The sequence below is a fragment of the Pristis pectinata genome, chromosome 29 (genome assembly GCF_009764475.1).
Source record: "Pristis pectinata isolate sPriPec2 chromosome 29, sPriPec2.1.pri, whole genome shotgun sequence".
NCBI classification, from domain to species: domain Eukaryota; kingdom Metazoa; phylum Chordata; class Chondrichthyes; order Rhinopristiformes; family Pristidae; genus Pristis; species Pristis pectinata.
This window is the reverse complement of record NC_067433.1, coordinates 7,102,315-7,128,698: the sequence shown is the minus strand read 5'-3', so window position 1 is coordinate 7,128,698 and position 26,384 is coordinate 7,102,315. Positions and strand designations below refer to the sequence as shown.

The window sequence follows — 26,384 nt, the reverse complement described above, 5'->3', positions numbered from 1 at the left end:
TTAATTCAACACATCGTGATCGTAGAGAGTGTTTGCAACATTGATGAACTCATCAGAGTCATAAGGCAGCTGGCAATAACTGTAATCAGTGTCCTTGGCTCCATCTTCGCCATGCTCAAAATCAAAGCAAACCTCACCTGGGAGTTAAACAATTAGTTGTCATTAAAACCAAATTTCAACGTCAATGAATCACGGAAGTATTATTGCAATTTAATCTATATAAGTCTCAGAGCATGAAGGATTATGGCTGAATGGTTCTGCAATTATGACAGAAAATACCGCCCATATCATCCCCCAGTCAATGATAGCACGTCAGGAAACGGGTCAATGGAGTTCATATCTAAGCCAATACTCCTATAGATAGTAATTAACATCACTCCCCAATGTGAAGGCTGGGTGAATGTCATATAACGGCTCTGCAACCTTATATGATTTTTTAAAATTTTCGATAACAATCAAAGATAAAGGAACCTGAGAATCTCCCCGCCCTGAGCGTTGGAGGACTGTCTTTGCGGATTTTTGAATCCATGAACATTGTCACTCAAAATGTTGCTGCAATATTCGACCAGATTAGGGGACCATGTGGAACGAGAGCTACTTAAATAGAACAAAATGTATTGTTATTGGAGTGATTGATTGACGCATCGAAGATTATTCACCAAGGGACTACATTTATTTCTATGTAAAAGAGCCACTCCAGAGCACCGTCTAATAAAGATCAATAATCAGTTAGATATAATGAACAGGCCAAATATTTTGGAAGAAGTCAATGGAGGGCGGGAATGCAAATACTACCGCGTCATTTCCTGCTCTCTGTACCCAAGACCAAACCCATTATTTCAGTGATACCTTCCAAATCAAACCGTGCAGAATCCATTTCTCTGTGCTTTGTGCGGTTTCAGCTTACTGTTCTTGATGCCAAAATCTGTGCCTCGACCATTCAGGAAAGGATTTATAAGTCTTCGTAAACACCTTGTCTATCAGTTCTTTTACCGTTAACTATTTGCACCTACGCATTGTTTGGATATTGCCTGGACTTCTTTGCTCGCGGTAAATACCTTCCCTTTATTACTTTGAGTTCGGAATCCCATTCCCGCCTGACACACTGGGATTGTGACCCGCTATTTTGAATATTTAATGTCAAATATTCCATTTTACTAATTCGGATGGGAAAGTAAACAAGTCCAATCGCCAAACAACGAGGTCCAGTTACATTGACTGCACATAAAGCAACAGAGAGCGACAGTGATACAAAATCGACAAATGTAAGCATTGACTACTGTTCATGCCCAGTGAATGCGTTGAGAATTAAAATATTTTTTAGGAACAGGTGGTAGTTTTGCAGTAAAGTTTCGATATTAAAGTGAAAGCATACCTGAACGTTCAATTTGAGAGGAAACTTCGCTGCGTTGAATACTCTCTACCTCTTGATAAATTGCGTCGTATATACCAACAGGAGAATCCCTGTCGAAGATGAAATGACCTGTTGAAGAGAAAGCGGTGAGATGACAGCATTCATATTTAAAGGCAAACAGTCTGATGCAGTTTCGAATGGATCCCTCATCCACTTGTGAAACTGCTTCGTTGGGTACGATGGTTAATTAAGTTCAGGGTAAAAGCACAGAGCAGGCAGTACAGAAACCATTCACGTGCTGTTGCCTCTGGCGTTGGTATTGGTATTGGTTTATTATTGTCACTTGTACCGCGGAACAGTGAAAGACTTGTATTACAAACCGATCTTACAGGTCAATTCATTACACAGTGCAGTTACATTAAGTTAGTACAGAGTGCATTGATGTAGTACAGGTAAAAAAAAACAATAACAGTGCATAGTAGGGTATCACAGCTACGGAGAAAGTGTAGTGCAATAAGGTGCAAGGTCACAACAAGGTAGATCGTGGGGTCATGAGCTCATAGGTCATAGTCCATCTCATTGTATAAGGGAACCGTTCAGTGGTCTTATCACAGTTGGGTAGAAGCTGAACTTAAATCTGGTGGTACGTGCCCTCAGGCTCCTGTATCTTCTACCCGATGGAAGAGGAGAGAAGGGAGGATGTCCCGGATGGGTGTGGTCTTTGATTATGCTGGCTGCTACACCAAGACAACGAGAGGTAAAGACAGAGTCCAAGGAGGGGAGACTGGTGTCCGTAATGCGCTGGGCTGTGTCCACAACGTTCTGCAGCTTCTTGCGGTCCCAGGCAGAGCATTTGCCATACCAAGCCGTGATGCATCCAGATAAGTTGCTTTCTATGGTGCATCTATAAAAGTTGGTGAGAGTCAAAGGGGACAAACCAAATTTCTTTAGCCTCCTGAGCAAGTAGAGGCGCTGGCGAGCTTTCTTGGCCATGCCATCCACGTGGTTTGTCTAGGGCAGGTTGTTGGTGAAGTTCACTCCCAGGAACTTGAAGCTGTCAACCCTCTCGACCTGAACACCATTGATGTAGACAGTTGCATGTACACCGCCCCCTTTCTGAAGTCAATGACCAGCTCTTTAGTTTTGTTGACATTGAGGGAAAGGTTGTTGTCATGACACCATTCCATTAAGCTCTCTATCTCCTTGCTGTACTCCGACTGATCACTGTTTGAGATACGGCCTACAACGGTGGTATCATCTGCAAACTTGTAGATGGCGTTAGAGCAGAATCTGACCACACAGTCATGAGTGTATAGGGAATAGAGTAGAGGGCTGAGGACGCAGCCTTGAGGTGCACCAGTGTTGAGAATAATTGTGCCGGAGGAATTTCTGCCTATCCCCACTGATTGCGGTCTGTTTGTTAGAAAGACAATGATCCAGTTACAAAGGGAGATGTTGAGTCCCAGGTCACGGACTTTGCTGACAAGCTTGCTTGGTGTTATTGTATTGAAGACAGGGCTGTAGTCAATAAACAATTGTCTAACCTAAATGCCTTTAATGTCGAGATGCTCCAGAGCTGAGTGAAGGACAAGGGAGATGGTATCCGCTGTAGACCTGTTTCGGAGATAGGCGTATTGCAATGGGTCCACGTTGTCTGGTAGGCTGGAGTTGATGCGTGCCATGACCAACCTCTCAATGCACTTCATGATGGTGGATCTCAGAACCACGGGTCGGTAGACATTGAGGCATGTTACTTGCTTATCTTTGGTACCGGGATGATAGTGGTCTTCTTAAAACGGGAGGGAACCTGAGATCGAAGCAGGAAGAGGTTGAATATGTCCGCAAGTACTTATGCCAGCTGATCAGCGGAAGATCTGAGCACGCGGCATGGGACACCATCTGGGCCAGGTGCTTTCCTCCTGTTCACTCTTCGGAAGACCGATCTTACGTCCTCCACTGTGATCACAGGGTCAGCTGCGTTGGTGACCGTTAGAGTAGATGGTGACAATCCACTTCCTTTTTGTTCAAAACATGCATAGAATGTGTTAAGTTTATCAGGAAGGGATGCGTTGCTGTTAACTATGCAGCCTGACTTCTTGGATACTTCCCTCGGTATTTAAGGAGTAGAATTCAGAATCAAGAAGCTAGGGCTGCAACTGCATAAACACAAGTCAGAGCACTGCGTTCAGTTCTGTTCAATTCATCACAGGGCGGATATAGTAGCGAACTCAGTGGAGATGTGCAGTGTAGCTGAATCATAGTTAAGAAAAGGCATTCATGTTCGGTATTATTTTCTCCGGAGTAAACTATCGGTTTCTCTGCTAAGTGAAGCACGTTTCTCTTCTTCACCCTGGCTTGGAATGTCATAAATTTCATTCCCCTCAATCAAATCTCCCTCAGGCCCAAAGACGTTGACACCAAGGCAGACAAGGTCTCTTCGGAACGATCATTCACAACGTTCAAGTCACTGTGCTGTAACCAGTTTGATGTAGTTTCCGCAAAATCTTCTTGATGCCGAGTGCCATTCCTCAACGACCGAGGTAAGTATCCTGTGTATTCTTAAACACTTCGAGTGACAGTTATTTCAGTTTTCACGATTTCCACCTACCAACTGTGCAGGTATTTCGTGACACTCTTTGCTCTCGCTAAATACATTCCCTTTATTATCCTGAGTTTCTGGATCCCGTTAACGCCGCACGCACTGGGGATGTGAATATGACTCCAGATATTAAATACTTAACTTTAAGTATTGACTGTTACTAATTCGCAAGGAAAGATAAACAAATCAAATCGGAAACGGACGAGTTACATTTATTTCCATCCAGACCATGACATTCTGTGAAAAGGGACAACAGTTTACGACAGCACATTTGATCGGCAACATTGCTTGACCCTCACCTCTTCTTGATGGCTTTCTCCGAGTAAGCGCTCCCAATGCGATGAGTTCACAGACGAAAAGAGATCCGAGTGTTATGCAGACGGTAGCAGGGACAGAGACTGCTTTCCCTTTCCGCCCTTAATCAGAAAGTTACAGAAAAATTTAGCGCGGAGAACAATGAAATGCAATTCTAAATTATTCAATGCATTTCCTAACAGTATCCTCTTCTTGTGTCGAACGTGTTACACTCAACACCTCTAAATAGCTGTCAACGCAACAGAGAACACCTGAAACCAGTCCAGATTAGATAGGTCGTGGAACAGATGTGTTTCTTATGTACATGGGGACTACTAGGGACAGTCAGCATGGCTTTTGGGGGCAAATCGTGTCTTCCTAATTTGATTGATTTGTTTGAGGAGGTGATGAAGGTAATCGATGAAGGTACAGCTGTGCAATTGTCTACATGGATTTTTGTAAGGCGTTTGATAAGGATCCTCATGGTAGGCTCACCCAGAGAGTTCAGATACATAAGATCCAGCGTGACTTGGTCGTTTGGATTCAGAACTGGCTTGCCCATAGACAAAGAGGGTGGTGGTTGATGGGACTTATTTTGGCTGGAGGTTAGTGACTAGAGGTGTTCCGCTGGGATCCGCACTGGGACCTCTGCTATCTGCGATATATATAAATTACTTGGATGAATACATGGTTGGAGGGCTGGTAAGCTTGCAGACGATACAAAGATTGGTGGCGTTGTGGATATTGGAGGAGATCGCCTATTAAGGGACAGCACACAGTTAATGGCAAGACCCTTAACATTGATGTACCGAAGGATCTTGGGGTCCAAGTCCATATCTCCTCGAAAGTGATTGCTCTCGTTGATAGTGTGCTAAAGATGGCATGTGGCATGTTTGCCTTTATTCTTGGAGGCATTTGAGTTCAAGATTCGAGAAGTTATACTGCAGCATTAGAAAACTATGACGAGGCTGCATCTGGAGTTCTACATTGAATTCGAGTCGCCCCATGTAGGAAGGATATGCAGGCTATGGAGACCATGCAGAAGAGTTTTACCGGCATACTGTCTCGATTACAGGGCAGATGCTGAAGAGGCAGGTTTGATTTGTTCTCTATGGAGCGGTGGAGGCTGAGTGGAGACCTGTCAGAAATTTATAAGATTATGATGGGCATATATATAGAAGACAGCCGGTATCTTTTCCCCAGGGTCTAAATGACAAATAATGGAAGGTATGTATTTAAGGTGAGATGCGGTAAGTTCCAAGGAGGTGTGCAGGGAAGGCTTTTACATTGAGAGTGGTGGGTGCTTGGAATGCCCTGCCTGAAATGGTAGTGTAGGGAAGTACCAAAGAGACGTTCACGAGGCTCTTAGATGGGTCATGAATGTACAGGTCATTGAGGAATACTAATATTGTGAAGACAGAAGGGATTATTATAATTAGGCTTAATAACGTTTAAAAAATGCTTTGGATGAGCAGCGGAGCTTTCAGCCAGGTGGAATATGCTGCATATTTTGATGTTTACAGAAAGAAAGATAACGTTATTAAATCCAAAACAATCGATCAGAAAGCGAGTATGAACGTCAAGTTTGAATAATGACTACCTGAAGCAGATGAACGAGAACCAGGCGGAGATAAATCTGGACCTGAGGAAATTTATGGGCATACATTTCAGGATCATAAAATTACAAAAATTGTTCAACATAGATCTGTTTGAAGAATTAGAAAAACTAGGACAAAGGAATAATCCCCTGACCCTTACCGGAACAAATGACACCGGCATCTTCCTTGTGATCACAGTCGTGTTGACCTGGCGGCGATGAACCACAGTCGAAGAGAAAGGATTCGCTTCCCGTGCATTTCACGTCATCCAGCCAGATCACACCGTCGCCCTGGGCAAAGTCCGCCCCTCCCACAGCCGATAAAACGGAGCCACAGCCCAGTTGCCTGCAGACAACGTTAGCATCGGCCAGGTCCCAGGAGTCATCGCACACTGTGCCCCAGCTGTTGTTGGACAGTATCTCCACCCTCCCCGAGCAGCTGCTGTTTCCCCCGACCAAACGCAGCTGTTGTCCTAATTATAGGAAAGAGAATAATTAGCATATATACAATAAAAATGAAAACAGCTGATATAATGAAGGAAAGAACGTACCTGGCGATGGTTCAGGTTTCAATCCAGATTCCCGAAGACAATTATTGAGACTGTGGGGCTCCTTCGACATTCTGGCTTCTGTCGAGAAAGGAAACATTCCTCGTCATTCCACACCAATATCAGAACTGACTGGCGCACATGCAGAGGTTTGTGAGCTCACCTGAACAAACAACACCTGCATCCTCCCGGTGTTCACAGTTGTGTTCACCCCACGGATCCGACTGACACTGCCAAAGAGTTAACTCGTGTGAGTTACACGCCACCTCGTCGAGCCAAATATATCCTAATCCTTCTCCGAATGTTAGTGCGTCATACAGAATATTTTGGACAGGACCGCACTGTAACTGTTTACAGATGATTTCTGCATCAACGTCATCCAGTGACTCCGAGCACACCGTTCCCCAGCTCCCATTGTAAAACACTTCCACTCTTCCTTCACAGCGATGTTTTCCATTCACCAACTGCAGCTCTTTGTGCTCTGTCAACCAATTGACCAACAACCATTTAGAGGTCCTAGAGTCATACAGCACGGAAACAAGCACTTCGGCCCACCATGTCCATGCACGCCTTCAAGTACTAATCAACACTAATCCAGTTTTCTTTCTGTGCTGCGGCATTTCAAGCGCATGTGTAAATATCACTTAAATTTTGTATGAACCAAACTCCATCACCTCTCAGGAATTATAGTCCAGATTTCAACCGCTCTCTTTCTGACAAGATGCATCCTCAAATTCCCTCTACCTACCCCTTACCCCTTACTGGAGCGGGGTGGGGTTGTGGGAGATGTGAGACAGAGGCCAATGGATTACAGTAGGAAGCAGGCCTGATGGAGGGTAATGCCCACCTGCCTCTGTCTCCCATCCGAACCGCCACCTGCCCCGCTGGATCATTCGGCCCATCATTCTTCTCCCCTCCTGAAACTTACAAGGGGTACCGATCTTCTTAACAAATGGGAGACATTTCAAATTGTGAGATTGCAAACACAATTGCGAATAATACAAGATAGTGTGCAACAATTCGTGGTTTTTTTTAACATGACGAGTCGTTGCTAACTGGGATATGACTGGATAAGATAATATTCTTTCATTAGTCACAAGTGCATCGAGACACACCGTGAAATGCATTTCTTTGCCCAGAGTGTTCTGGGGGCAGGCCGCAACTGTCACCACGCTTCCGGCGCCAATATAGCATGCACAAACCTTCTAAACCCGTATGTCGTTGGAATGTGGGAGGAAACCTGAGCACCCGGAGGAAACGCACGCAGTCACGGGGACAACGTACAAACTCCTTACAGACAGTGGTCATAATTGAACCCGTGTCCCTGGCGCTGTAATAGCATTGCGCCAACCGGTACACTACGGTGGCTGCCCAGATAAGAGTGGAAAAGAATTTGAAAGATAACATTTGGTTGAAGCATGAGAAGTGAATGTGATAGGAATGTTCTGAGGCAGGAGGAAATTGGGTTCCTTGAATTAGAGAGGTGGGGGTTGTGGAGTGAATGATTTTGTCTATAGATTCATGAGTTTGCCCCTGCATTATGTACAATGACAAATCTCTCGGAAGAAGTCTCACCCTTATGCTCCATATAATGCACAAATTTATGGATCCTTACCAGAACACATAACCATTGCATCTTCTTTATGAGAGCAGTCGTGTTCGCCCCATGGTGCTGACTGACATTGCCAGAGAAAAGATTCGTCACCCGAACAACTCAATTCATCCAGCCACATTGGGTCTGATCTTGGTCCACAATGACCAGAAGGTTTCGTCTCCAAAGCGTTCCCACAACCCAACTGTCTGCAAACCACCTGAGCGTCCGCCAGTTCCCAGGAGTCGTCGCAAACCGAGCCCCATTCTCCACTGTAGTAGACTTCAACTCGACCAGCACATGGACTTCCGCCGCCGGTCAGCCGTAATTGTAAGTGTTCTGTGGGCAACAAACAACAGATCATACTTCCAATGTGCATTATATCCTTTCCTCAACTGAAATAGAAGTTGAAGAAAAGCCAGGGATAAACACTTGTCTGGGTTAATACTTCACTTAATATTGCCTGGGATGTACAATATAGAATCTTCTAATTCGACCCATTACGTCTACTGCAACGGTAATACTCTTCACACGATACCTTCTCCACCTCCACATGAAAATGTTATATCAGAACGTGATTAGTCAGCAACATTCAATGTCATGTTTTCAGCGTCGAACAACCGTGGTTTTCTTTTCAGTCTTCCCAAGTTTTCCTTCGACCACAGAGCACATTGTTATGGAAGCAACTTCTATTGTTTTGAATGTTTTTGCAGTGGCTTTGTTTTAGTCGTTTCACCTACTGCGGCTACCTGTGCACATATTGCTTGCCTTACTTACCTGAGTGCTTCGATCTTACCAGATCTTCAGTTTTGCCAAAGGTAACTTCCTCCACCCCCAGCACATATACACTGAAGTTACAAGATTACCCACAGATTACCTCGCACTGATGTGACAAATTTGAAACACAAAGTTGAACTGCAAGATGGTTCTCTGTAAGAACGAATGCATATTGGAATATCTATCAATAGAAGAACAGATCTTCTGTCCAAATATATAGACGTAATTATACAATTTACAACAGTACATGTTAACCACATTCAGTTGGTAAGTTGGAACAAATTTAATTTGGCCATGTCAGACAGACGGAAGTGGTAGAGAGGTGTTGTTCTTCTGGGTGGAGGTCGGTGATCAATTGTGTTCCGCAAGGATCAGAGCTGGGAAATGTTGTTTGCAATACTTATAAATGACTGAATGAAAATTTAGATGGTCTGATTAATATGCTTGCAGATGACATGAAAAGTGTTGCAGTTTTCGATAGCGAAGCGGGTTGTCAAAGGATACAGCAGGATGTCAGTTTTAAGGGAAGAGAGGAAAGAACTGGAGAGAGTGGAAAAGAGAAAAGGACCAAGGAAGCAGGGGAGAGAATGGGGGACCGAATGACTGCAGGTGGATCCACATCCCGTTATATTCCATGACAGAGATACCCGAGGTACAACTTTGCGTGTCTTCACAGTCGAGTAGATAGTGCCCTTAGATTTCTGAAATATCAAACCAATTATTCACCAGAACACAGGACCCCAACGCCATCGCTGTCATCGGGAAATGGATTCAATGTCAATGAGTTGCACATCTGGAGCTGCGACTCATTTCCTTGGCAGGTAACTTCATTCACCCACACGGGCCCTTCGCTCTCTCCGTACTTTGACGAATTGTAGGCAGATATCGCATAGCCGCAGCCCAGCTCCCGACAGGTCACATTGGCGTCGTTAATGTCCCAGAGGTTGTCATGCACTCTTCCCCAGCTGCGATTGTAGTATATCTCCACTCGCCCATCACAGCGGCTTCCCCCATTTATTAGTCTCGGAACCCAGTTTTTCTCTACATTAAAAATGAATTGAAAACAAATGTTAAACGGAAGCAATAATATTTTATGCTTTGTTAGATTTCACCAAATTTTCCTAACATAAATGTGGAGAGATTCAACAGGGGAACAGGCTCTTCAGCGCACTGAGTCCACGCAGACCACCAACCACCCATGTAAACTTTTCCGATATTCATATAATTATTTATTCTCCCCACATTCCTCTTCAATTCCCCACAGATTCTGCTACTCATCTACACAATGGAGCTGATACACAATGGCCAATTAACCTAAAGACTTGAAGGGCTTTGCGATGCGGGAGGAATCCGGGGAGATGGGGGAAAGTAGGAGTGGAATTCGTGTAAAGGCAGAGCGTGAAATCTCCACAATTAAAATGCACCCGAGTTTAGCGTTCAACCCGGCTCACCGGAGCTGTGATCAAGCGGTTCTTCCCACTGCGCCACTGTGCCTGACTTGTGGGAACGCACGGCCAGCCTATTTATTACGATGGTGTTAAAATTTCACAGAGGGAGTAATTGATGGAAATGTCATGCAGCTTCTACTGCTTAATCTGAGGAAGAAGTAATTCAGTTTGGAAGAGCGGTACCTCACATCGGTTGTTGATGTGATCGAATCAAAGCAAGTGGATTAAACTGGCTTCTAACTTGTATGGGAAACAACCAATTTACATGAGTAAATACTTTGGCAATAATAGCAGGGAGGCGCTTAATATCTAAAGAAAGATTAAGCATTATTTCAGACTTAGCGGACCCACCCGAGCAAATAACACTGACGTCACTTTCATGTGAGCAACTGAATCGATCCCAGGGTGAAATGGGACAATCCCACAATCGGGACTCGTATCCCTGGCACATGTATTTCTCGTTCCACACTGGACCGGTTCCCTTCCCGAAGTGAGCTCTTCCTTGGATTCCCGCTACTGTTCCGCACTTGAGGTGCGCGCAAACCACCGCAGCGTCTTCCCAATCGAGGGATCTGTCACAGACTGTCCCCCATTGCTGCCGCTGGCGAAGTTCGAGACGACCGGAACATCGGGAGTCCACAGACACAAGTCTGAGATCTCTGCTTTCTAAACAGTGGTAATAAAAATAGTGGCCCAGCATAAATCGAATGTCATGAACGCATTAACCGGCACAGATCCGATGAGAAGGTGCTTTAAGCGCTTAATCACATCTTCGTGCAGTGAAAGAAAATATTATCCCATTACAAATATTGTTATCACCAATCTACTTCGTCATCAATTCTTAGAGAGATACAACAAAGAGACAGGCCGTTCGGCCACTACGTCGGCGCCGACCATCAAACACCTATCAGCAGTGATTCTATGTTCATAGTTGTCTATTCTCCCCATATTCTCATCAATTCAACGCAGATTCCACCACTCACCTACACCGTAGCGGCAATTTACAGCATTCAATTAACCTCCTAATCCCTACGTCTTTGGGATGTCGCTACGATTTTCCAACAATTCTGGGAGAAAGGAAGCAAGCTACTGTAACTATCCCCTTCCGAAGTTGTACCTGAACAAATCACTCCAATGTCTTGTTGGTGGCTGCAACCAGGCGGTCCAATAACTGGTCCTGATCCTTCTCCAAAATGAGCATTAAGCGGCGCTTCCATTGCAGAGCCGCAGTTCAGTGCTTTGCAAGTGAAGTCCAGACTCGATAAGTCCCACGATCCAACGCCGCAGACAGTCCTCCAAGTACCATTCGCATAAATCTCCAGCCTACCGTCACAAGCACTGTTTCCATTCACCAGGCGAGGTGCGATAATTCCTGTGAAAAGGATTTAATAAACTGAAAGTGTTTAAGTTATGGCTTATTACTTTGAGATTTTGCATAGAGACTTATAAGTAAACCTAACATGTATGCATCCATACGAATTATAAGCAAGATTAGGCCATTCGGCCCTTCCATCTAACTCCAGCTTTCAATAATCCAAATTCCACATTCACTTCTTGTCGTGGAACGCTTTCACCCCTATTCTTTTCATATACGTGAACATACAGAAACCTCTGCACTTCCGAGTCGGATAATTAGGTGCTATTCCTCCAGTTTACGTTCAATATCATTGGAAGCGTGGAGTCGTTCAAGGGTAGCGACGTTGCAGTGAACGTGGGATGGACAATCATTCTCTATACTTGGTCCATTTCTCAAGGCTGTAACATGCAAGTGGAACATAAGGAAGCCGCTCAGTGGAAAGAGCAGCAAATGTTAAACCCACGTCAACTCGGATCGTTTCTAATCTTTTTACTTAAAGACTTATAATGGAAATACAGTTGAGCATTCTATACCTCAGTTGTATTTCACATGTCTATTTCACAGTTTCTGCAAATGACTAGATTGCAAAATGCCATCTCAGACAAACTCTGTAGTCAATTACGATGAATATTTGGCACCAGTCATCAACCACTTACCACTAATCCCATTTTTCTCTCCTCTCATCATTCTCGCACCCCCAGTTTCTGCCACTCACCTGCCCACGAGGGGAAATATCAAATGGCCAATTAACATACCTAACACCAGCTTTTTGGAATGTGGGAACATCCGAGGTAAACCTAATGTTCACTGTGAGGACAGACGGTGCTGGAGATCAATACAGAACATGGGACTCGGGCGTTGTGAGGCATCGGCTGTCCTCCCTGCGTCGCGATGCTGCCCAATCAAATTCGCTATTTTTCTCAAACGCTAAGCTATTGATCCTGCGTGGAATAGTGTTTCCAGGGAGAGGTTTTGCATTATAGTTTTGTTTTATAATTCGTCAACTTCGGCGTAATATAAAACATTTAAAACTACACGTTGATTATAAGCTCTATCTATATTTAGCCAGACAAATGTTTAGACATTTTTGACCTATTCCCTGACGCTCCGTAATTTGTACCTGAACAGATCACACCAAGATCCCGTTGATGTCCGCAACCAGGCGGGCCGATAACTGGCCCCGCTCCTTCTCCAAAGTGAGCATCAGGTGGCGCCACAGCTCCAGAGCCACAACCCAGTTCCTGACAAACAACATCAGCAGCTGCTAAGGCCCAGGATTCGTCACTGCAAATTGTCCTCCAGGTTCGATTGTCGTAAATTTCCAGCCTCCCTGCACAAGGACTGTTCCCATTCACTAATCTGGGTTTGACCCGCCCTGTGAATCAGACGTAAACACGAATTTTAAGATGCCTTATATTCAACTACCATAATAATACATTTTTTCTTATCGGTAGTTGCCAGTCAGTTAGATGAGCAGTGCCCTAAATGCTCTAGTGTTCTTGGGTGTACACGAGAAAGGACATGTTGATGTGCTGAATTTCTAACTGATCCATGTGTAGCTCATGGACTTCATTTTCTTGAGGCAAGAAAATCTACTGCTTAATGTTTCGTTGAACATTTAGTGCAGTGGGGACCAAATACAAATGAATACCACCAAAATTCCATGCGACTAGAATAATAGTGTAAGGTAGGGTTAACATGATTAAATATTGGCTGGGCATCAGTATACAGCAAAAGTTTAAAGTGACTTTCCAGTGTGACAATTGACGGAAAATATTACGTCATAGAGATTCGCCATGGAAAACTATTGATCATCATTGATAAGAAAAGTTGTTCTCACAAAAGGAAAGGGCAATTACTAAGTAACTAAGTGACTATCCATTAGATCGTCATTAAAATGAGGAAGACTGTGATATAATTCATAGGATAATAACATGAGATCAGAATGGTTTTGCTGTTGGCAAATACATCTTCCATAGATGAGGAAGACGGTCTGCATTTTGTGGGAATGAACCGACTTAATGAGTATAACCTGGGTCAAGGAGCCAGAATCTCTACAGATAGAAGTAAATAATCTCTATAACTAGACACTAATGCGCCTAAGTTTATGAAATATAATTTAATTACTGTTCTTACATTGTAGAACAACAACTAAAAACCACCCAACCACCAAACCATACCTCTCCAAAAAGGCTGGGATGATAATGAAAACGAGAAAATATCTCGTAAACAGTGTTGAGGATTATCGAAATATTGGACAGGGTAAGTCTGAGAAAAGATGCTTCATCAGCTAACTTAAACTAAGCTGAGTCGCATAAACAAAGGAATTCATTATTTTCCTGTTAAGAATGTCAGCAGAAAGGCAATGGTTAGACTGTGGAATACACGGCTGCAAAGAATATTTAGAGCCAATATCATCGTTTGCTTTTATGAAGTTAACATGGCTAACATTTGAATAATAAAAGTTTGTAGATACAAGAGATGGCGGATGAAATATTTTAGACTTTACATCATTTTGTTTCAGAACCCTGTTTTCATGCAGTGTACGGCATCTCTCCAGACGTAGGCGTTGGTATGTGCACACGACGTGCAAATCCGGTATTTATATCCTTTTCCTAATTCCTCTTGAGAGGGGTTAATATACCTCCTTCTGGAACTGCAGTATGTATCCCCAAAACGCTGTTCTATTTGGAGTTCAGGATGTTAAATGTGAGGGGGGAGGGGTGTATGAGCATTGTGTGACTGGGATGCAAACGCGGGGGTGATGGCGAAACCATGAACTTTCCGCCTTTCCAAACTCTGGAGGTCGTGGGTCAGTAGTGTTAAAGCAGGCATTCCTGTGGTTAGAGCAAACAGTAACCGCAGAACATGGGATGTGGAAGAAATGTATGATTCGTCTATATCTATGGACTGTTGGGAAATTAGATTACTTTTGTTCCCAGTGGTGAACATTGATGTCTATGGAGCTGTACAGAAAAGAGTACAATATTCAATCACATGCTCAATTTATCCATTGTTGGAGCTAAAGAAACTTTACATCGTCAGAAGAGGCGACACTCGAGAAGAAAACTGAGATGAATTGACTATTACTTGTCGTCAAAGCTGTACAAAGCCAAACTTCGAAACAAGGAATGAATCAGCTACATTAAATCAGTGGAGTTTAATTAAATCAATCTACCACAAAAGACACCTTACTGATGTTTGGTCAATATACACGTTGTTATGGAATCAATAGTCAAATTTGATTTTTCATTTGGTACACAATTTTTCAATAAAATCAAGTAGATTTTATTTGTTTTACCTGCGCAGATGACGCCGGCTTCTCTGTCGTGGGACATAGAATAATGACCCCATGGATATGATTCACAATTCCGCAGAGCAGTCTCGTTCCCTCCGCACTGCATAGCCCCGGTAACAATGGGCCCTGACCCTTCCTCAAAGTAAGAACTGGCTGGCGCTGCCAGAGCGAAACCGCAGCCCAGCTCCCGACACACCACAGCGGCGTCCGGCAGGTCCCAGAGATTATCGTACACCGTTCCCCAGCTCCCCTTGTACCGAATCTCCAGTCTCCCGGCGCATCGACTCCCTCCATTCGCCAGTCTCAGCTGAACGCTTTCTGTTACACATCAGAAAATAAAAGTCACCCGGCCGGTCTTTTAGACTTGTTATCGAGAGCATTGACAGTCCCACAGTTCTCATGAAGTCAATCGGCAGAGAATAAAGGCCTTCGGCTCATCCTGTCAATGCCGATCATCTGCTACCCATCAGTGATCCTACTTACCAGCACTTGCCTGTAGCCTGCAATACGTTGGCATTGCAAATGCTCGACTAGACTTATAAATGCTGCGAGAGTTTCGCAAACGCAGCACTGGGCATCAACAGAAACAGATCCCGAGTACGACCATGCCATTCGGCTCTCAACACCCAGTAGTGAAGTGAGCTGTGAGAACTGCTTTGGGTCTGGTAGTACTGTCAGCGAAACCCATTATTCGCTCTCTGCCCTTCAGTGACCCCACTGACTGGCACCGTCAATGAATACCGCAACTGGAGTTGAAAATCATCAGTAAAATCAGTGAAAACTTCCCACCCTCATCGAAGTGTCAATTACCTGAAAGGTCAGCCTGGGAGACCACATTCCTGCCTGTAATGAGAAAAATAGAATTAGAGCCCGTTGTGTGTGAGGGGTAGTGTGGGGAGGAGGGTGGTTTCATGTAAATAAATCAAGAGAAGCCTCAAACGAGCTTAACTCAGAGAGAAATATTCCAGACACATTGCAGAAGGGTGATAGCAGTCTCTATGACTGCATCTTTGTTCTTCATTGATGAGCTGTCTCTAAGGACTTCACTGCCGCAAACGAACTTTAACTTTGTATTATTTATATGCACCAGAGGTTCTTCAGCTAGCTATTGGCAGATGGGCGCAATTCCTCCTTGTGACCTGCACTAGGATTTGTTCTTTTTTGAATTTTCGAAGGACATATCACACTAGCAGAAACACTGTGTGTGTGTGCAGTATTTGTTGAAAGGACTAAGGGAAGTTCGGCTAATTTCCCTGGGATAACCGGGATACCCATCTAATCTCTATTAATACTAGGACCTTGTAGAGCCAGGATGCCTTCTGAAGACATTCATGATGGGCTTCATCTTTAATTATCAGCAGTCCTGATGTAGACTCTCGACCGAAAACGTCAACGATTCCCTTTCCCCCACAGGTCCCGCTCGACCCGCTGAATCCCTCCTGTGGGATATATGCTTTATATGTTGATGGTTCTCTTACTGTGGGGTTGACCGCACTCTGATTTCAATGTTGTTTTTAAATTCCTCAGTAAAACCAAGTGAAATGAACCGTTTGCCAAGAACTCTTATACTGCCATAGTCTATGCTGGCAGTTGATCAGCAGAATTCCGCCGTGGCAAATTTCCATCATCATGTTGTCTCCCGACGATCTACAGAGATATTTCATGCTCCAATTTATAGACTACAGGTGGTATTAAACCGATTACAACTGATCTAAGGCATTAATTGAAATGCTGTTTTTTTCTGTTAACATCGATGATATTTTAAGATCAAAACTGAAAAACAGTTTGACGATTCCAGAGGCAGATATTTAAAAGCCCAAATGAGATTCATGGTGGCAAGCATTATGTTTCATGGGATTTAATCAAAGGGATGAGAAAGTGAAAGGTTACATGCAAAAAAAAATTAATTTAATAACAGTTTCTTCGGTCTGTCAAAAAATGAAAAAAATTACACTGTATCATGTGAAAATTATTGGCAATTATTTGACTCTTGATATATTCAAGAGCAAATAAATATCTGTAAAATATACTTGCTGATAACACATTTCAGTCACGAGACTGGCTTCGCTGACACCATTCAATCCGGAATTTATTGACCAATGGATAAAACCACAATGTGAACCCAAACAACTGTAAACACCTTGCTACTGTCTGAATGAGCAACACCACCAAAATAGTCCGACATGACCGTTCTATTCACGATACCATTACGAATTCTTCTAGTTTGATGACAAAATTGGGTATGGGAATGAAAATAAAATGTGTTACCGAGAGGAACCAAAGTAAAGCATGTGCTATGAATGGCAATAGATCATATGAAACAACCATTTTCCTTTCCTTCAGTGTACATTACTGCTGAGCTTTTATATATCCGAATTTATCGCACTAATCCATGGTCTGAATCATAATTCTGGATAAATTAATTAAATTTACTTTGCATTGATTGGAGACACCCAAGTCATCAGAAACAAAGCGTTTTGTATGCACCGAGAATCATAAAATGCAAAGTACGGAGGCTGCAATTTTAATAAATAAAGCACCCGGTAGGATTAATTGCAAAAATCGTCCCGAAAATAGAGAATTAATCTATTCAAATACTAAATGGAAACAGTGGGAGATCGAGTGTTATCACTTGGCGAGAATATTGCATTGGGAAGGACGCTGCAAAACTGGTCCTAACGTGTTAATTATAGTTTGTAGTATGTAGGCAGAAAATGAAAAGAAACTTTGAAAGATTCATTTCCAATTACTAATAAATACAAATGTTTTACAATATTGAGTAAAGTTAGACTGTTCAGAATTTTGAAGATTATTTCTTCCTGGGCAATAGTGTTTAATGGCACATGCTCCCAAGATTCTAAAACTATGCCTTATTAAATATGCAAGTAAAATTCGACTACTGATCATTACAAGCTGAAACTATATCATTATGATTAATTTTTAAATCTACCATACTCAAGTGCTAGACCAAACCCCTAACAGCGACCAAATCACTAAAAAGTTTGTTAATTTTTCACACAGCACTTATACCGAGCAATTTCAGGGAATGATGTGCTTTTGCTGGTGTAGCTTAAGTTAGGAACAAATATTAATAACATTTTTCACTGGAAGCGGGGAAAGTAGTGCTCCATCTTTTAAAAAAATCTAAATTTGCCAAAATATACACATCGATAAATCTGCGATTTAGGCAAATCACATCCATATTGAATTCATAGTATATCACATAAAGGGCAAAGTCTGAATGAAATATGAGCATTTGCTTTAAAGTGATATTAACTAGGAGGTATTTACTGCAACTGAATCCAGGAATAACGTTTTACCTTTCTTTTTCCATTCTATGAATTATAAGAGCCGTTTCTTAAATTAACTACAAAAATAAATTTTGGTGTCACTTTTCGATACAAAGAAGAAAGGCCAAGGAAACAAATCGGCAAACGCACAAATTAACTGATCGCAGAAGAGGGCTGTTTCCTTAAAACTAAATCGGTGCCTGTAATCGAAATAAAGAAATATATTCAAACATTATCTAGAATTGGCGGAGAAATAACCACAGCCATTCACAGATTTTTCAAACAGAAGTGTAATGTAGTAGGTATTAAACTGAATATACTGCTGTATCTCAACAGAGATTGCTTCACATTTTTTCGGGTGTGGAGAAAACTCCGATGTCACCTGAAGGGACTCGTATTTTTGTTTTAACAAGAGAATTAAGAAGATTAAAGGTAAAAGTACATACTTCTGAAGCCATTCGATTTATAAAATTGCTTCATACTTTAATATGATTAATAAATTGCAAAAATACATATAACTTGCTGTATCTGCAAATATAGGATTAGAATATCCAAACCGTATATTAGGAGATATATGGAAGGTTAGTTACGGCCTCTCTTTAAGCCGGCCTCAATTTTGTACTGCGAGTGATTAGAACTTAAATCCAAACGCAAACCTCCGAAGCTGAGAAACTCAATTGAATTATCGGCTGATAAAAGACAGTGAACAGAAAGTCTAAGAGGATTCAGAAAAAACGCGATGTATCTCAGTAAACACTATATAGAATTTGCGGAATAGTTAGGAGTACTTGGAAAGAAAGCAATAATTCAGTTCCAATATAAAACTAAACACTAAATGATGTTTCTACTATATGATACAAGTGGACGAAAAATTTAATGTGTTCGAATATCTCATTCGATTCTACATCAGCAGAACAGGGAATGTGAAGATATGCTTATTGAAATAATTATTGCATGTCTCTACACAATAAAAGTTTCCAATTAAAATGCAACTTCATATATTGTAAGGAAACGAACAGTCAGTGCATTTTTGCAACTTCAGCATAATTATTCAAAAATGAAATTAAGGTTATATTCCATGGTTGGATAATATAGGTAACTAAGCCTTTTAAATCTTTGCCCAGCAGTATAACATTCAATCGAACATTTCACATCGTTCTGGTTGCTGCATCAGCTGTCACTGATCAGTATCAGCGGCAGGAATTTTTGTGCGGGTTCATTCTGCAGCAGGTGCAGCTCTGACTGATGTTTCACACCCACCGATTTCTGTCATTCCGGGCTCGGATACATTCTATTCTCAGAGGCTCAGAAATATTAATGGGTTAGAAATATAAATAAAATGTTCTCTGTCTTCACGATTGTCACGATGAACACCATTAAACGATGCGCTCTCAATGTCTTGGTGCGGTTTGTATCTTCATCACCCTCTGACACAAATCTGACCAGGGAATATTAACTTAGCAAATGAAATATAAGTAATATAAACACTCTGGCAGAAATGTCACCGACTTAAATGAAGAAATTATTCTAGGTAGGATGCGGTTGAAGGTAAAATCAATATTGCCAACAAATGTGATAATGAAACTTCACAAAGTAAATAAATATTTAATATTCGATTTGCGTGGTCATAAATTTTCGAATCTGAAAAAAATGTAATCAAATTTCGAAAGCATTCTGCTCCACTGTTTTTGTCTAATTTTTAAAAGCACCGCCCAAATCTACCCATTGCATTTTCAGCTTCAGTCTCCTCTTTCTGCGTCAAATTCTTAAGTCAAATTTACATCGCCCACCATAACCATAACTTCCACATTACGCTATTGAAGTTCAACGGAAGAACATTTACATTTCTCAAGATCCCACTCTATTGAGAAATATGTAAGAAACAGAGTTGGTAAATTTGATTAATAATCAGAATATCCGCAAATAAAGGAATACTTTCCATAGTCACAGAACTCACAATGCTAAATCTGCAGACTGATAATTTGTACATCACACCGTTGAAGATGAAGTATAGTTACTTGTCATACTACCCCACTGAATTGCGTGATAAATATACACACATACGGATCACTAAATGTTAATAATGATCAGAAAATCGGCAGAAAAACGAATATATTCCAAGGTCGCAAAACTCACAGTTCCAAATCTGCAGAAGAAACTGTATCAATAAGTAACTTCGTAGCATCGCAGCATTTGGTCTGGGTGTTGGAATCTGAATATTTCGGTGACGGTGAATAATCTGTTCCAAACCTTTTAGAACCCCAGTACTGTTGCAGTTGATGCTCTAACAGTAGTTCTCTTTCACTGAGTGGTTGTTCACTCCCAAGTAACCAGCAGACACTGCTTCTGAGCTACAATCTGGTGCAAATGCACCAATCAGAAGAAACCTGCCCATAAATGGAAACAATCAGTTCATCCTTTGATAAAAGGTGGTTGGGCAAGATGTAGGGCTGGTGAGGTCAACATTTACTGTCGATCCCTGACGGGCTCTCAAGAGACGAGCTTCCTGGGCCATGGCAAATGACATTTTGGATTCAACTAACGTTGCTTTGCATCTGAAGGGTGAAGGGTTGCAGCTTTCCGCCCCGGAAGAAGAGGGCTCGGACATCAGGGAACCAGATCAGTTGAACACGGCGCTTTCGTGACCACCATAACTATTCGTTTGTTTTTCCAAATAACATTCCAGACCTTATCGACTGCGAAAGGTAATAACCAATCGGCTTCTGTTAGAGCAATGAGCTATATTGTCACAGAATCTGACAACACAGGAGGTGCCTCAACCTTCCGCTGTGCGCTGCTGGCGCTCGCAAAGTCCGCGCTTACTTCAGCAACTTGCCGGATTTCACACGTTCTGTCCAAGTGCATGCCCAATTGCCAATTTTTTTTCTGTTTGGTTTTAACACAGATGAGAAGGAACCTGTCCATATCTTTTAACAATTCTGAGAATATTCGAGGATGGCATAAGTAGCATTTTTGGGATGTGGGGAGTCAAGTGTTTGCAAGATTGTGCAGGAGAGTGGACCTGATGACAAAGTTCCGATCTATAATAATATTGAGTGGAAGAGCAGATTCGGGATCCACTGAATCTCCAGCTGCTCCTGTTAATCCCTAGTTCTTATGAAGAAATTCTTTTTATTAATCAGCATTCTATTCGCACAACCATCACTGAAGTCCTCTGCCGATTGTTTTATGAGATATGCCTACGTCTACTCAGACCCTTGATGAAACTGCAGCATTGTTGAAAGTGCTACTACAGGGTCTCACTCTCATCCCGGTTTGGTTCTATTTTCATCTGACTTCATTTTCTGATCCGACATACTTCCTCGCTGTATTTCTCCCCCCGGCCCCACCTATTCTCTGTATTTCTGTTTATGTATGTATGTTTGTATGTATGTATGTATCTATCCATCCATCTATCTATCTATCTATCTATCTATCTATCTATCTATCTATCTATCTATCTATCTATCTATCTATCTATCTATCTATCTATCTATCTATCTATCTATCTATCTATCTATCTATCTATCTATCTATCTATCTATCTATCTATCTCTACATTTATCTACCTCTCTATCGATCCATCTACCTTTCTACCTATGTCTGATTTTCTCTCTCTTTCGATCTACCTCGTGATATCGTGTCTCTGAGTTTGTAGACGGAGGGGTGCGATTCACTGTCCTCAGCGTTGTTGATTCATTTGATAGGTGTTACATTTCACAGGATGCATTATAAAATTATGGTGCCCAAAAATAACCATGACTATTATCACGACTGGATTAAGGCCACATTTATGTATCGCAATCCCACTGTATTTTCTAACCCTTTCCCGCAATTGCAACCTGCACTTGAACCCCATTGTATGTTCTGAATTGACTGAATTTCCCCATTTTCATCAGAGGTGTAGTCCGCCTTCAAGGTCAGTACATGAGATGAACGTTCAGTTATCATTGCCCTTGATTGTATTGATTTCCATTAGCGGAAGAACCTGTGCTTTGCTTTAAGGAACTGTACACACTTCACGCCCACAAATTTTACTTGCTGTTTTTATATCATTTGAAGAAATATGATGAGACATTCTATTGAGCTTTAGAAAAGGAACATTGCCGGTGGGAACATTTATTGGAAAGTACATTGAGGAAAAAAGAACATTGCTGAGGAGTGGTTTCGTGTATCCCAAGTAAACTGCCAGGAGAGTGTCTCAATGACACCATGTCTCTATGATGCCGAGTTTCGCAGCTTCCTCTCTGCATCTCTCATGCAACCGTAGAATTCCCAACACCTCTCATTTCATCTTTCCCCTTCTCGCCATTTGGGGACTTAAAAGCTCGTTTTAAATTTACGGTTCATGATGTCATTTCCTCTTAGTTGGAGAATCCAAACCTTGACTTGGTGATCTCTTGACAGATCACTTCCGGTATAACAGCACGAGAAGAGAGGGGGAATAATTGTTGCCATGGTAAATTATCACGTGAAATTTTTCAGTGCAAGGATAAGACACAGCGAAGGACACAACTTGACGACTTCAGCCTAAGCCTGAATTAAAGAACTTTAGTTGGTTTACTGCAGCTGATAACACGGCAAACCACACTGACCACTGACTGATGTAAAAGCAAATGATAATTTCCCACTCACGGACTAAACATCAGTCAGTTTTATGTTTGAACAAACCATATAAATTCACTCTCAGCTCTATCCGCACAGCGCTGCCTCTTTTCCCCCATTCAAATGTTTATCAGATCACCTCTCAATTTCATCTGTCCCAGAGGAAGAATCATAGATTCTTCAGGCACCATCCCCGTCCTTTATACTTCCCAAAATATTCAATCTGTGCACAATGTAACAACGCAGGCAAGTGGGTCGACAACTTGGCAGGCACGGACGAGATGGGCAGAAGAATATATTTCGTCATTTATAGCTCTGCATTGCTTTGTAAAAATGACTCTATGAGTCTAATAGTCCTGTTCTGTTGGAATCAGTTTATGAAAGCTCATAACAACGTTCTTATGTTTTACCATCATACTAAAGGGCAGTTAGAGAAGGGCAATAAATGTTGACGTCGCCGATGATGCCCACAGCCTTGATCTTGTACTCTTTGTTTCTGCTTAGAAATCTCACGAACCTCTGTGCCATTTAACTGTTTTCATAATCTGCTGATCTCGAACACAAACGCCATCCCCCACCCCCGAGATCAGTTACCTCCCACCAACATTCTCCCCACCTCTGCGACACTGAAAACTTCCACAGTTTCCAAATTTCTGTCCCGACGGCCCAATTTTCATCACGGGCGTCCAATCATTTTGAACCTCATTTCCTCAGCAGGACGGTGTGACAGCCGTCCCTGTCCCTTCGCCACGCTGAACAACGTCTTTAACACCATTCCCTTTCTCGAAATCAAACGTCGACCTCTGAGGGCGTTCACGGGACCAGCTATAAACAGCCCTTTGTGGGATACGTTGATCAATCGTTTCTCAGTCCTACCTGCACCACAGCCAACCGCACCCTACCTCCCATCCCCAGAACCACTCCACCAACCTCAACTATGGGTATTGGTATTGTTCTTATCTTGTCACTTGTACCGAGGTACATGTCTTGCAAACCGGTCGTACAGGTCAATTGATTACACAGAGCAGTTACATTGCAGATTGTTAGGCTGCTTCATGTTTTCCCACATAACCCTGTGACTTCATTACATTTGCTCTCAATTTTCATCCAGCGCTCACTTTCACATCCTCCTCCTCTGATCAACCCCCTTCCCTTTCTTCCGTGACAACGTCATCGATGAACGCCATTCCTGTATCCCCTTCGCTCTAAGCCCATCATGTCTGTTTTGATAACCACACTTCCTGCTTCAGTGCTTCCAAGACTAGTTCCCTTTCCCTTCGTTGTGGTTTCCCTCCACCATTCCTCACAGGAGTCTCCATCGTATCTGTTCCATTTACCGCTGCTCTATTCTTAGGGCTCTACTTCCACCTTCGGCAAGCATAGATTTTCCATTGCCGTCACCTTTCACCCCGCTATCCTTTTCAATTTCTGTCACTTCTAACATGAACCATCGATGCTGCTTACACCGAAGGGCGTGATTCTGTGCTGTCTGACACTATGACCGCATGTCTCTATGGTGCCGGCTTTCGCAGCTTCCTCGCTGCATCTTTCACGCAACCGTTGAAGGACCAACCCCTGTCATTTCATCTTTCCCCTTCTCGCCATTTGAGGATTTAACCGCTTCTTTTCAATTTACCGCTCCTAATGTCATTTCCTCATGGTTGGGGAATCCTAACCCTGCATGGTAAATTATCAGCTGAAAAATTTCAGTGCCCAGGTATGAGGTATCACAGTCGCAGACACAGACATATCTGCAGACGAGTTGATTCCCTGACACAACGTCCTGTCGAATTGCAAGAATATATCTATAGTATGCACGCAGTCTGGCGCATCATCAACATGATTATCCCCTGGGATAGGAAAGGAGGAACAGATGATGCCGAACCCATCATTGCAGCAGATGTTCCGATGATCGCTGATGGTTGAACTCTGTTCATTTGTATACGCAAATCCTACGTAAGTAAGCAGCCTGCGCTTCCATGTAGCAACACCAGGACTCCAGTGAAGCATGGAGTGAAAATGCCAAGTAATATTTGCATACAGAAGCGCCAATCAATGACAATTTTCCACATAACAGTATCTAACCACCAACACTTCAAATCAATGGAATTATCGTCACCGAGTCCCCGTCAACAATGTGATGGGAACTACCATTGATGACAACTTGAACTCGACAAGCCACATAATGGCTTCAGGTCATGCACAGGCTAACCTTTTCCGAGTGAGTTACCTCTTGACGCCCCACGTCTAATCTGCCACATGCTAGACCCAATGGAATGCTATCCACTTGCTTGGATAAGTGAGGTGCCAATATGTCTCCAGGCGCTGAACACAATAAAGAGAAATCAGGAGAAATTTGTATCCAATCAACCACACAAACATTTTTCCCTCCACTTCTGTAGCACAGTAGATAGAGTGAACACCATCTTCAAAGAGCACTGCAGTTGATCGCGCCTGCTAGTCCAACAGCATCTCCCAAACTCGCAATATCTATCACCAAGGGAGACAAGGACAGCAGACGCTTGGGCACACCACCACCTGTAGGTTGCCCTCCAGGTCCCGCACACACTTCACCCTTTGGGGGAACCTGTGGTCTTTCACCCACTGTCCACCAATCACTTAGGACTTCTGTCTCACCAACATCCTCTTCGCATGTTACCAGCCATCTGCCCCATTCAATCTCAGCCCTGATGCAGAGTTTTGACCGAAAAGACGACAATTCCTTTCCTCTCACAGATGCTGCTCAACCCAGAGAATTCCTCCAGCAGAGTGTTTCTTGCTTCAGTGAATCCACGCAGGTGTTATTCTTTCCAATACCAATATTTCACTAATTCGTGCTTGATAAAAGTAGTTAACCATAAACACTTTCCATTCTGAAAACTACTGTACCATGATATTGTTATTTTCCCATCTATTTCTACAATAATACTGTTACGAGCCCAGGTTGCTACTTGATGAGTGTCCCTTTAAGGCGCCTGAATGATAGTGTGTGTGGCTTTGTCTGAGTGCTACGAGTGGGAGCTTCTAAAATTGGAATGCTGCAGGTGTCTGAAGGAGGAGTCATTGAAGTGCTGGCAAACGCAGATATATCTGTGAGCTGATTCTCGAACCGAGCAACAGAGGACACGGGTTTGGGGGGGGGGGGGGGGGGGGGGGGGAGAGAGAGAGAGAGTGAGAGAGAGAGAGAGAGCGAGAGAGAGAGAGAGAGAGAGAGAATCTAAGGGTGAAGCACAATCCTTGTGGCTGTCATTTTACAATCCATACAGGAATTGTTGGAGCAAACTGTGGAGTCCACTTTGTCGTTAACCTGTACCAGGAAGCAGACATATCTCTGGGCGGCCACGTATGGAGTGCACTCGGTGTGGCATATAGTTCAGAAGAAAGCAAATCGAGATACTTAGGTGATTGTGGTGTAGTATTGGTTCCATCGTGGAACTTGTGGATTTCGTTAACTCCTTCTCTCTACCTTCCACTCTACATTCTGTTCTACATTTTTACGGGATTTTCAGACGCCTTTGCTCATTGTTTGGCTTCGTGGCTTGCTGAACTGAACTGGTTTACCATTATAAAACTTTGAGAACTATTACTACACTGGGTGGTTTGGGAACTAGCCACACACACGCTTT

The 26,384-nt window shown here is 42.7% G+C and overlaps 1 protein-coding gene across 1 annotated transcript in view; it reads right to left on the bottom strand.

The window, feature by feature from the left end:
* The window catches only part of LOC127584162 (deleted in malignant brain tumors 1 protein-like), a 50,937-nt gene continuing 24,553 nt past the window's right edge, over positions 1 to 26,384 (bottom strand). The window contains exons 7-13 of the mRNA XM_052040742.1: positions 8,008 to 8,322; positions 6,556 to 6,873; positions 6,006 to 6,317; positions 5,848 to 5,889; positions 4,253 to 4,369; positions 1,376 to 1,483; positions 1 to 137 (exon numbers count right to left, since the gene is read on the bottom strand). Coding sequence (XP_051896702.1) covers positions 1 to 137; positions 1,376 to 1,483; positions 4,253 to 4,369; positions 5,848 to 5,889; positions 6,006 to 6,317; positions 6,556 to 6,873; positions 8,008 to 8,322 — 1,349 coding nt within the window. The remainder of the gene's footprint in view (positions 138 to 1,375; positions 1,484 to 4,252; positions 4,370 to 5,847; positions 5,890 to 6,005; positions 6,318 to 6,555; positions 6,874 to 8,007; positions 8,323 to 26,384) is intronic.